Genomic DNA, 13,207 nt, shown 5'->3' with positions numbered 1-13,207 from the left:
TGACAGGGTGGAGAAATCATGCAGCAGAGAGAGAGAGAGAGACAGGGGTGAGGACGGAGGGAAGGAAGGAGGAGGGTGACAGTGCGCCGCTTGTTTGGGAGCTGTGAGTCACTACAGTCAAAACGAAGCTCGGCCAGGTAGTTCCCCAGTGTTCCCACAGCGTGTTTACCAGCACGCCTACACTTTTTATTTTAGCATTTGTTTTACTTGATAGTCGACAGGAAACGTGGGGAGAGAGCAGGAGGGTTGACCAGCCGGTGTTAAAGTAGGGGCATTACAATTTACAGTCCATAGGAATTAAATGTGTCCCTGTTTTGGAAGGTTTTTGTCTGTAATAATGATATTTATACTAAAACCAATGTAATAAATGAATTTACACTTTACCTCACCAAACTGTATGAATTCCACTACATGCAAAAGCTCTAGCTAGCCATGAGTTTCTCACCAGCTAGCTGTAAAGGAGCTATTTGCAAGTTTTGCTATTGCTACATTAGCTAATGTTAGCATTAACAGTTGTTTAGAAGAAAAGTTGCGTCAAACTTTATCCCTTCACTCACCAACATCTGTCTCCAGAGGTGGAAAGTAACGTCAACGTTAACTCTTGTCCCTATCACGTCTTTTCTTCTACTGAAGTTAGCACGCTAACCAGCTAGCCCCGGCCCGTCTCGCCACTGTCCGATAGCGACTCACTGTAGCTTCCGGTCTGCCCTGAAGACGTAACGCTGCTCAGAGGGCGTATTAAAACGTCTTGATGGCTGATGCTCAGTCACCACCACCTGCAAATAGACCCGTAAACTCCGCATCGTTGCTTTAGCACCTAGTTGTCTATTTTCTTTTGGGCTGTTTTGTCATTACCTTGAATTTAAAAAGCTATTTTCACAACAAAATGATACGCTACATATCAATCGCATAATGTTAATAATGTTTTATATTGTAAATACATTCAGGTTCAGGTCCTCACCACTCATTTTTTACTGCACATGTAGGGCTGAATAACAAATACCAAATTTGGTTTCGACTTCCATCCAAATATTGCATTTATTTCCGCCCATGGTCTATGAAGAACCGTGGGCTGAAACCAATTTCTGAGGGAGAGACTGAAAATATCAATCCATGGATAGAATAAGTTTCCTGCTTTGTTATCACTGTGAGGGCAGGGTTTGCAATCACAGAATCCAAAACAATAACGTTCGCCAAAATGACTTGAAGAAATAAAGTTTAATTTCCTTGGCGCTGATAAGGCCATATGAGCCAATTAGACCCACAGCCATTAGTCAGCTGAGTCAAACCCTGGAGGACACCACAGTGAAATATTGGCCAATCAATCAATCAAACAAGCAATTATGCAATTTGGCCCCAGAACAATTTAAGTGCCATATTTAAGGAGATAAAGAAGGTTGTCTTTCCTCTTCGGAGGTTACAGTGAGCTGATGTCTTACATCCAGGTTTAGTGTTTGTAGCTTTATGCAAGTCTGTTTCTTCGTTATTACGAATGGTGATATTTTTTTTTCATAGCTCCCAAACACAAAACAAAGGACGGTCAAGCTTTATACTGTATGTGTTCTTTTCTCTCTGCTGAATTCCTAGACATAGTCCCAAAGTGGTGAAAGCAGCATCTCAAGTCCTGAACAGCATGTGGCAATACAGAGACCTCCGCAGCCTCTACAAAAAGGTAAAGTCCACATGGCTGAGTGCGCTCCGGCTGGATAAACACTGAATATTTCATCCACGTTGATGTTTCAGTAAATATCACTGACGGACTGGAAGCTGGAAATTAGCGAGGCATATAAAGTGTGTATTATTCCCAACACCGCCTCTCATCTCTTCCTCTCCTGTCCCTGTCTTCTCCCTCTCTCCCTCAGGATGGATATTCTCAGTACCATTTCGTCGGCTCTTCCTCCACGATAGAGAGAGACAGACAGCGACCTTATTCTTCCTCTCGTACTCCGTCCATCTCTCCCGTACGGACCTCACCTAACAATCGATCAGGTGAGTCTACCTCCCACTCTCCTGTCTTTCCCTTTTGTCCTCCATAATTCTTGCCATCGGATATAGTCCAGTCAAACAAACACCTCTCCACCACAGCTTAAGTCTTCTTTAACCTTCACACTGTGGCGGCTACTGACAAATAATTCTGCTGTCAAGTGAAATCCTTGCACCCTACCTCCTATAACAGTTTCCCGCCCTTGCATTGCTGAAATGATTCTTTGACTAATACGAGCCGTGCAAGGCCTCAGTATTTCTGGACTGATGGTGATGTCCTCTGATGTTCACTATCCTTGAATTTTACTAAACCTATGCCAAAACTCTGAAGAACGACGTTGGCTCACATGAGCATAATTCTTGGCTGCGTTTAAAAGCTTGTGAAACTGACGATGGGGCAATAATGACATCCAGTGAAACCAAAGGCAACGATGATAATAGACTAATTTTTAATGCATACATGTGTCGCATATGATCTACATCAGAGGTTGGTGACTGACGCCCCGTGGGCCAAAAGGAAAATGTGACTCCAACATTGAGCTATAATGTCCAAATAGAGAATCGACCCTCACCTGAAGATGATTATTATGCTTTAATCCATGTTGAGAGAGAATGACAGACACAAACAGTCACATCAGTGACTGTAGTCAATGCACAGCGATTTTGCATACAAAATAAAAGCTAAAGAAAGTTTTGTTGCAGCAGCAGCAGCAGCAATGCTTTATTTCAACCTATTGCGAGCTTTTTATTTTGAAAAGTTCTGACAGGAAGTTCCAAATGTTCTGTTGCATGCTCGACAGACTTCCGAAATAGCAGACACGCGATGTGTGATATGAAAAAAAATAATCATTTGAACAGTAACAAAGCAAATTCCAGTTGCATCTTTATCAATCGATCTCTTAAATTACCCTTTGATTATGTTCTGACCCGCTCGCTAATGGATTAGAAAAAAAACTTAAATGCCGACGCCCTGAAGTGTTATATTTTATCGTTGGTGACCGAGAGGAATCGGCAGTCGAAAAGTTTAAAGAAATAAAGGAAGAAGGTTTTTCTGTTTTCACACTGGGTGCATTAGTGATGGATCATAAACCTTATTTTGCTGTTGAAGCTTTACTTAATGACCGTCCTGGGTGTGAGAGACGCTCGCCCCTTCTTCTCTCCCAGTAAATCAGTCTCTTATAATTTAATGGAGAATTTCTGCTGCCAACAGTGCACGAGCAGTGAATGACAAGACGTTATGAAAACTGCTTAACTGGATGTTCAACATTTCATCCATGCAGCTGGGGCGAATGAAAATCGAACGTGTAGGAAGGGAGTGCTACTTAATGTGGTTATAAAAGTTGTTTTTTTAACCACTTTTTCCCAGTCGTTTTTTATAGACAGATTGACCCAAGAAGAATCTCTTCAACAACTTTACACTCGCCCATTCATGATGTTTAATGGCTTATTAAGAGGCGACGAGAGATTATAATGTAATAGATTTATTACAGTGCTCTTAGTGAGGCATGGTGTGCATGCTTAACTTTGTGCCGCTGTAGCTTTTACATTAATCTGACAGCACGGACCTTGTAAAACTGTGAGACGTCCACTGACTTTTAAAATATAAAAGCAATAAATGAGAGTAGAGTTACTCAGACGCACATTTGCTGTTTCGAGCTTTCAGTTTTACTTTAAAACCTTCATCAGGAACAGGTAGAGGTGTCAGGAAAACTACAGCTAATTAACACCATGTGGGCCTGCTCAGCTACCAAGTTGTGGCAGTTAGGCTGATTATGTTTCGGGCTTAAAGTGCCTCTGAGAGAAAGAGCACGAACTCATGTCAACAACCAAAGCTCCTAGCATCGTGTTGACAACGTCAGTCCCTGAGGAACTCCTCTACCTGCTCCCGGTGATGGTTTTAAAGTAAAACCAAAAGGTGGGAACAATTAAATCATAAGCTCTCATTAGTGTCTAAAGCTGCACGTCTTTAAACCAGTTGTCCAAACCAAATACAATAATTTAATTCTCTGCTCCTCGGTGAGCTCCCAGACACACAGCTGGACAAATCTTAACGTTTTAATATGGAACAAAACATTTTCTTTGAAACCAACTCAAAATAATTTATAATTGCATAATTGAGTAAAGGTATGATCCCACTATTGTCCATGTCAGGAACAGGGGTGTAGAGAGAGTGACCTTGATACTGTATGTAAGAATTAGCCTGAAAAATCTTACTATGTTTCCTTCAGTGGAAAACTTCCCTTGTACATAAAACATTGAGTCAGAACCTGTTGTTACTGTTTCAGGAGAAATTGCAAAAGCAATCCACAAGAAGATGCACAACGAGCGGATTAGTATTTGCCCTCATTGTTTACTCACTGCCAGAGGAAAGACACTTTAAAATGAAATATGTGACGATATTTCAGCTTTCAATGAGCTGGACAAAACGTTTTGACTAAACAGGTTTCCTGCGTGCTGCTGAAAGACGTGTATGTATGTAGAAGTTTGTCGTACAGGTGTTGAACTTGGAACAGACTGAAAGATTCTGCTTCCTGTCACAGTCACATTAATAATACAGATGATGGCTGTTGTGATGTTTACACAAAAGTCACATTCACACACGTCTGAAAGGGGCTATAACATCAATTGTAAGACTAAGAGTCTCTAACGCTGGTGACTCTGTGAGGCTGTGAGTGCTTTAAGCTAAATGCTAACATTAGCATGTTAATTGGGTCATTAACAAAATTTCAAATTTTGACCTGATGGATCAGCAATCATTAGGAATTATCATCTTGAAACCATGAATTTACCAAAATTTGAATAGCGATCCATCCAGATAAAACAAATGTCTGAAAGTCTGAACAAAATCTTGTGGCAATTCATTCAGTCGTCGTTAGTTTATTTCACTCATACACCTATCATGGCTAGAAGCCTACATTGGATATATTGCTCTGTAGCCGCTCGCTAATACATAATTCAAACCAATTTGAAATTACTTTATGTGAGAGAATTTAAAAAGGTTAATGGACCACCAACAAAAATCACCAGGACTGGATTTATGAGTCTGTCAGCTGACAAGTGATAAATGCTGTAGTTTGGGAGCTGATTTCACTTTTTTTTTTTTAAATTTTGTTTCACAGTTTACAAGTGTGCACACAGTCACAGATGGTCCACCGAGCCGTTTGTTTAATTTTACTGCCAAGGAAATTTTCACATACTAAAGAAAGTGTGTAAAAAGCCTCCGTGTGCATTCCTACAACAGCTGTTTTCCGCAGCGGCAGGCAGACGATAATTGGTCGTGTAGGTGCCGATATTAAAATAGACGGTATTAGCAGAGCAGTAACGAGCCTATGGATCTGTGCTGACTGTGCTGTAACGGACGGGGTAACTGAGGAGAAACAAAGACACAGATGCAGCAGCACAAACAGGCTTGACAGGCCGCATCAGAGCCAGCAGCTTCTGTGTGAAGGGCTGTGGATAATGAGTCGAATATTAGAGAAAAACGTTACTGAACCATATGGCACAGAAACAATGGGCGGGTTTCCTCCGACATGGCAAACCAGATCTAAGTCCAGCGTGTCTTATTTCATCCCCAACTGCTGGTGTATGCATTTTTTGGATGAGTAATGCAAACACAGGCAGGGTGTAATGGGCCGGTGGGAGTTTAAGGCGGCGTAAATATGTACATGTAGTAAGTGCAGGTGGAGAGAGAGAGAGAGAGAGAGCGGCACGCAGTCAGACAGTAAGAGAAAGAGAAGACAGAGACAAGATTAAAGCAGATGTGGGGAGGAGGGATGACTCAGTATTTACCTCTTTGAAATCACACCAAAGTCAAAAAAAAAAGACAAGGATTTGTAAAGAATGGCACACACCCACAGAGTCACAGTACAAACAGCACCCGGTTGCCCCCGTTTTTCACTCATTCCTGGGTGATGGTTAGAGGATGTAATGAAAGCAGTGGAGCCCTAAGAGCACTGTTCTTTTGTCGAGAGCCAGGCAGGTAAATGTGAAGCTTCAACTGCTCAGAAAGGTGCAATTTTCCAATCACTCCGTCCTCCCCCCTCTGAAAGGGCTCCGGTGTAGGAGGACTGCTTGTCCTTCCTGCTCCTGTCTCCTCCTCAACAATCCAAAGTGTATTGATAATGTGTTGATGGTAGATTGAAGGGTAAAGGCATTTCGTGTGTTTGTGTGTGTGTGTGTGTGTGTGTGTGTGTGTGTGTGTGTGCGTGTGTAGCGAGCGCGCCAGCTTCCCCCAGGGAGATGATGGCGCTGAAGGAGAGGAAGGCAGACTATGAGTCAACCGGCAATGCCAGTTACCTTGGCAACAAGGGCGAGCACACATCCCGGAAGGACGCGATGACAAGTAGGAAATCTGTACTGCATGTCTGACATTAAATCTCACCCTCGCCTGAAACTGATGTTTTGTGTGGGTTTTTACAAATATTAAATAGACGGTTAAACATTTTGATGAATATTTGTTTTCTTGCAGGTTTTGTATTTGGTTGGGGGGGCAGTAGTTTCCTGGTGTCCTCGCTAATTACTCTGCTAGTTACCCCCTCTTAACAAAACCTACAACTTGCAGTTTTCACACTTTTTTTTCTAATGAGTTTAAACAAGGATATAACGAGTTAATTCACGAGCTTTAAGAAAGGCCAGTAGGTGGATTTTATTACTTTTCAGACAGAGTCAGGCTAGCTGTCCCCCCTGTTTCCAGTCTCTACGCTAAGCTATGCTAACCGGCTGTGGGAGGTAGCTTCATATTTAGATTACAGATGTGAAAGTCTTCTCCACAAGAACGTCCCGTGTGCGTTTAAAGTTCAGCTTTTGTCACTGATATGAACAAACTGTAAATGCTATATTCTGGAGAAAAAGTCAATTTACTCATTTAACAAACAATCAGTTGAAATCAAACTAATGGAAATCAGATTCACAAACCTCACACAGCCAAATACGTCTCTGTAGGTCAGTGCTTGAAGATTTAAGTCTGAAAAATATCCACTGAGAATCAATTAAGTGTGGTCAAAGAGGTCCCTCACTAGGAGTTTTGCCAAGCTCGTAACATAAATAGAGATCACTATAATGTGACATTTTGATCAATACAGTGCTTTAATCTTGTTGCTGTTGTTATTGTTGGTTTTCTGAGGGTTTCCCTTGCAGACGAGCCTTTCACTAATCATCATGCATCATCATTCTCATTGTTATTGGCACACACCCCCACACATACACACACACACACACACACACTCCTGCGCTTTTACATTAATATCTGAATAAATGGTTCAGAACACATGTTCATCTGATCCTCACTGTCTCTGTAGGTCAAATCTCCGGTGGGTCTTCAACACTACACAGAGGAGCGTACGTGTCACCTACTGACGACCTGAAGTATAATCAGGTACAACAAGTCCTTCCCTGTCTTATGCATTGTTAGCTTGTTAAAACAAAACAAAACTGTATCTGGCTAACGTTGTGTTCTCTTGTTGCACTGCTGGCAGAAATACCATAGTTTTAATCCTCAAAGAAGTCCCCTCCTTGATGTGATGAATTACTACTCCCAGCTGTCATATAGATAAACCATCAACTGCTAGAAGAGGGCATTATTCATAGAATAAAATAAGGAGATGTAAACAGAGGAAAGAACTTAAAACAACAAAGGCATGTTAATGATTACATTTCAACTTAGAAGTTTTACGTGTGTTAAGGAAATATGTCTCCTTCGAATCTCTCTTTTTGCCTCTTTATGACTCATATCTGAAGCGAGTGCTGCACATCTGGATGTAGATAAAATAGCACAACAAAACTTAAAGGTCTGATATGAATTGTATAGGTTTTAATAGTGATACTATAAAAATATAAGTCTATAAAGGTCACTATAAACCTGTAAACTATAAACCTGTACAGAGCCCCATTTAAACATTATTGGAATACTGCAGTGGGTTTTTCTCTGGGTCTGGTATTTGGTCCTAAACTGTTGGCAGTAAAAGCTTTTCATAACACCCCATCTGGCAGTGACATCAGAGGCTGGTTACGACGTGGCGGTTTCACAGTAATTTAATAGACACTACTGATAGATACCACTATCTGGTCAGCCAGCCGTCTTGTTGTAAAGCTAAACTTATTGAGTTAAGGACACTTCACGTCTGGCAGTAACCTATATTTAGAAAACGCACAAGTATCACTCACTCTTACAGAATAATGGTACTGAACTGACCTACAACAAAAATAAGTTGTGCAAATTTCAGGCTTCGACGCCGAGGCTGAGTGACACGGGTTTGGCTGCAAACACATTGTTATGTCAAATTTTCTGAGGAAAACAAATCACAAACAGCTCCAGTTATTTATTAATCTGCCCTTTTTTGATTTATCATTTAACCTTTGAGTCCATACAATGTCAAAAAAAAAAAAATGTGAAAAATGCTTTCCCAGAGGCGAAGTTGATATATTAAAACTTTTTGTTTTATCCGACTGACAGTTCAAAACCCTAGGTATTTATTTTTCTCTTACAGAATACTGAGAAAACCTTTGTTTCAGCTCTAATGACACTATATATACATTGCAGGCATTTAATTTTATCCTTTTATACACTAAGAATATCTGGCATATATCCAACTATATGGTATCTGTTTGGCTAACCTAACCTAATGTATGAGAAGGTTCCCATGCTTTTAACCCATGCTGCTTGTTGATGATCTTGGACACATGCTAACTACAGGCGCTAACCTCTGTGTAGTCTGATTAGAGCTCTGTTAACCGCTTAGTTGTGTAAACTTCATGTCGTGCAAGTAGATGTTCCAAGCCCAGTGGAAAAAGGAAGTAGCTAATAGCTTTAGCTTGTAAGCTAATGGTCAGGAATAGATGTAATAAAGCAAATATATAGGGTTTGGGTGAGGTTCAGGTCTCAAGGTCGCAGTACCAGTCTGGTTCAGTGGAGTCAGGTCTGAAGTTGGTTTGGGTCTTAATTTTGGGCCAGTGCAGAACTCCAGTGAGGTTAGCATTATTACCGCCACTATTGTCATTGGAATTTCATGCGTCATGCTAGCTAGCTAGCTAGAGCTGACCGTTGTCTAGCAAAGAGTGGTGTGTCAAAAAAAGTGTTTACAGTTTTAAATTCAGTAATTACAGTACAGTTACTAATACAAATAACACATTGCTACTTTGATGTTTGGGGGTTATTCACTATCAGAACTTGATGGGGGGGTTAATTATCAGTTTAGCTCTGGTCCTGGATGTGCTAGCTTGACGCAGGAGCTTGAGGGAAGCGTTTAGCTTTTACCGAAAGAGGAAAAATGTGACTTCGGGTGATTACAAAGTTGACATATTCACATGTTGTGTACTCTTAGCTGTTAGCCACCTGTATGCCCACATTCAGAAGTCACTTACTGTTATTTATGAAGGTAGTACTTTCTAGAGAGCTGTGAGCAGTTACCAAGGCTATGCTAACGTTAGCTGCTGGACGGTCAATAAATCTACAAATTTCTTGAGCTGAGTAAAGAAAGTAATAATTTGAGTGGTGTAACTCTTCACTTTTGCTTCTGAATAATAAGTAATCCTCCCATTACTTTCTGACAAGCGTTTATCCTCCTTGTTTCTATGAATCTTTTACACATATTTTACTTATATCACAGCCGATAGTGGGGAATCACAATCTTACTTTAGTCTCGATAATGATTTCTGCTCTTTTTTACAGGTCTCTTGTCAAGGCTTGCCTTCAGAGCCCTACCCTCCTTTCCAAAACCCTCCCCCACCCGACGCCGGCAACTACGAGGACCAGGCCTTCTACGAGAACCAGGTTCACGTGGGAGGGCGCCCCCCACAGGGTGAACTCAACATGCACCTGCAGGGCCTCAAGTCCACCGGCAACTATGTAGACTTCTACTCAGCCTCGCGGCCCTACAGTGAGCTCAACTACGAGACCAGTCACTATCCCGCCTCACCAGACTCCTGGGTGTAAGGAGAGACGAGGGTGGAGGAGGAGGAGAGAATGGATGACGGAAAAAAAAAGGACGGTGAAGGGGTAGTTTAAAAGGTGGAGGAGCGAAGATAAGAGGACAATTTCCCTCCCTCCCCATCCTCCCCTGTAGTTCCTGAGTAGCATCATAGGTAGCAGGATGACAGAGGGGGAGGATGGAGCGCAAGAAAGGAGACATGAGGAGAAAATCTAAGACATTACACTCCTTTCAGAGACATCTGATGGGGAAGGGGAGAGGGGACAAAAGAGGAACCAGATGCAAACGGAGGAGCGGCCATGCATGTGCATGCACACCACCAACAAAACCGACAAGACACATTTTCTCTCTGTGTTTAGTTTGTGATCAACAACTGCTAGAGAAAGGTCCAGCAGACAGAAAGACCTCATGCACCTGACGGCCTCTGGATACAGAACGTAAATGCGACGGAACGTGATGAAAGGAAAAAGCGCGACAGAAGAAGTGGGAAATATAACGGGATGAAGAAGGACGATGATGAAAGAGAAAAAACGGATCAGTGGACTCAGGGACGGAAAAGGTTTTGGATCGTGAGTGGAACGTGTGAGAGATACCCGGGAGAAACCTGTATATATGTGGTATAGCAACATGGCTTTTAGTAATGTGAAGCACAAGAAGCAGAGCTGTAGGACATGTAGAACGTCTGTCACACAAACTTTTGTTTCTTCTATGGCTTCAGCGTGATGTATCCTCCTCTGGGCAAAGAACGCTTCTGGACTTTGTCATTTGTAACGGTTTATTTTTTTTCTTTCGTTGTGTTTCTACTTTTTTAATTCTCGATTCTGGTTGTATAGTATTTGATGTACACTGTACATTTACGGAGAAGCATTGTGTACTGTACATTGCACTATTTTCTGTGTCATGTCAGGCCTTTCGCCACTGGGTCAACCTCACTTCCTCACTAACTACCCCGCCCCCGAACTCACACAAGTACACACAGTATCTGCACTCAGACTTTCAGAACTCATATCACAGCTACAGATAGATGTCAACATGTTGCTAATGTGAAACCCTGGATAGGAATTGGTTATCGAAGCATCATCTCTGGTAGGTCACGGTGCTCCTTTTACTGCCCTACAGATCGTGTTCAGACGGCACAGCTGCCAAAATAGCTGAAGAGAGAGAGAGAGGCTCAAAACAGCCGAGCCGCCTTTTTCCGTGACAAACTCTTTGGTTAACTTTGGCTTTTTTTGGCGGCTATCTTTCCACAGTAACACCACAGATCCCCCCTTTTTGTTCCCACGAGCCGTTCATTCAGGTGAACCGTGCTCATTGTGTATATAACCGTGCCAAACAAGGGTTATTTCCCCTCAGCTGACGAAGGCATGGGGAGGGGGGGGGGTTTAGGGGTGTGTTAAAGGGTCCAAGTTCAGCTGAAGCTTTCAGCCGAACATCCTCGCGGTTCTAACGATGCCAGTTTGTAAATGCTTTGGTTTTTCTAAACTGTGTTTTACTGGGATGAAACCCGTGTAACTGCACCAGGACCGGGGAGAAAAATTAAAAATGAAAACTTAAAAAAAAAATAAAATAAAATAAAAAGAGAGAAAAGATCACCACGGAGGGACTGTGACCGGGCTGAACCTCGCTTCCTCCAAAGTTGTACAAAATTAGTTGATTTCTGTGTTGTAAAATAATCAATGTTTGAAGTACAAAAAAAAAAAAAAAAACTTTTCTGAGAGATGGGTGGCAATTCTAACTTCATGGTAGACGAAACTGTTAATAGAGTTATGGATATATATTATATAAATATAAATATATACTTTTTATGTGCAGATGTGGATGTCACTTATAGCAGCAACATTATGGAAAAAGACTTGTAAAAAAAAAAAATACAAAAAAAAAAAAAACAGCTACATGTAGGAATTTTGTTCACATTTTATTTTCTGGTCAACACACTAAATTGTCAACTTTGTGTAGTAATGTTGTTGCTATGTGGAGTAGAGTAGACCAGGGCCCAGGGATCCACGTTGTCACTAAAGAAGTCCAAAAAAAGGTGCTACATCCGTGAGAAGTATTTCCAACATGTCTGTACTTTAACTGTGCACAGAAATGTTTGCCCCCCCCCCCCCCCTTCAAACGATCGATTATCAGCTATTGAGATTAGAAATGTCACAGGTGACCGTTTTTAAATCACACGACAGAACAATCACAGGTTTGTTTCCTCCCGTGCATGAAGCTCCCAATTCTGATCGATCGGTCTCATGATGCTGAAAGAGCAAAAAGAAAACCTGCACCCATGAATGCATGAGTATTTGTTGTCAGTAAATCTGAAGCTTAATGGTGATTTTTTTTTTTTACTTTATATTTCTAAGTGAGAAAGGCTAAATTGTAAAATGTGACAACAGACCCTGGTTCTCCCTACCCACTGCTGTTTAGAAGTCCTAGAGGTCATCTTCTGATGCTTGAAAAACGACTCATAATGCAAACTGTCCCCCACGAAAACACTGGATGAAAAAACAGACGTACTGTATTTGTTAGTAAGCATCTGGAAACTGACAACGTTATGTATGTCCTTGTGATCCTTAGGCAGAAAAAACCTGACTGTAAGACCTGTATGAAGATATAACATCGGTAACCTTTTTTGTTGCTAGACCAAACGTGTTTTAAAAAGAGAATTGTGAATCTTTCTATTGCCTCAAACAGATTGCAACTGCTCCAAAAAATATAAACAGACCATCAAAGAGCCTCTGATTTTGGGAGTCGTTTGTTCTCTTGTCAAAAAAATTATAATTTTTTTGAGTGTGTTTTCCAAAACGTCCTGTTTTCCACACAGCCATTGCTCTCCATCTCCTTCGCTACATTTTGCAAAGTCCCTCTCCAAGTTGCAACTCACCTCAGACAGTTCATCCATCACAGTGAACAATCACGTTTTCGGTCAAAGTAAGGTTATTGTTGGATGTTGGGTCCAGGGAGGAACCATTTTTCAAACCTCTCCTGGGGGAGTCAGATGCAGTCAAGGCCGCTTAAAGGTGCCCTGTGTGGTTTTCTTATACTGCGGTTTACATTCAGTGCTATTTACAAAAATGCACTGTGCACCGTTTAAGGGGGGGCAGACGTTTAAGAGGGAACCGAATGGTTAGAGCGCACACCACATGGCCTCACATGCCCCGAGCAGCGAGCCCCCGGTTCCACTCCTGGCTGGCGGGACAATTTTCTACACGTCCTTCTCCCTTAATTTCCTGTCCGTCTCTACTGACTCTATCAAATAAAGACATAAAAGTGAAGAGAACGGGCTCAGGACCAAGTCAAAACAATCCCTC

The 13,207-nt window shown here is 41.7% G+C and overlaps 1 protein-coding gene across 13 annotated transcripts in view; it reads left to right on the top strand.

Annotated features, from left to right (window-relative positions):
• Positions 1 to 12,631, top strand: part of ctnnd2b (catenin (cadherin-associated protein), delta 2b) — a 158,769-nt gene extending 146,138 nt beyond the window's left edge. For 8 of the 13 annotated variants that reach the window (XM_056391246.1, XM_056391243.1, XM_056391251.1 and 5 more), the window contains 5 exons: positions 1,579 to 1,672; positions 1,863 to 1,989; positions 6,197 to 6,325; positions 7,281 to 7,357; positions 9,650 to 12,631. In XM_056391246.1, coding sequence (XP_056247221.1) covers positions 1,579 to 1,672; positions 1,863 to 1,989; positions 6,197 to 6,325; positions 7,281 to 7,357; positions 9,650 to 9,913 — 691 coding nt within the window. In that variant the 3' untranslated portion in view covers positions 9,914 to 12,631. The remainder of the gene's footprint in view (positions 1 to 1,578; positions 1,673 to 1,862; positions 1,990 to 6,196; positions 6,326 to 7,280; positions 7,358 to 9,649) is intronic. The other 5 variants (XM_056391256.1, XM_056391247.1, XM_056391254.1 and 2 more) reach the window with 1 other exon arrangement.
• The last annotated feature ends 576 nt before the right edge of the window (positions 12,632 to 13,207 follow it).

The sequence above is a fragment of the Seriola aureovittata genome, chromosome 12, assembly GCF_021018895.1.
Source record: "Seriola aureovittata isolate HTS-2021-v1 ecotype China chromosome 12, ASM2101889v1, whole genome shotgun sequence".
In the NCBI taxonomy this organism is placed as follows: domain Eukaryota; kingdom Metazoa; phylum Chordata; class Actinopteri; order Carangiformes; family Carangidae; genus Seriola; species Seriola aureovittata.
Note: the sequence above shows the minus strand (reverse complement) of the source record. Positions and strands in the feature narration are given on the sequence as shown.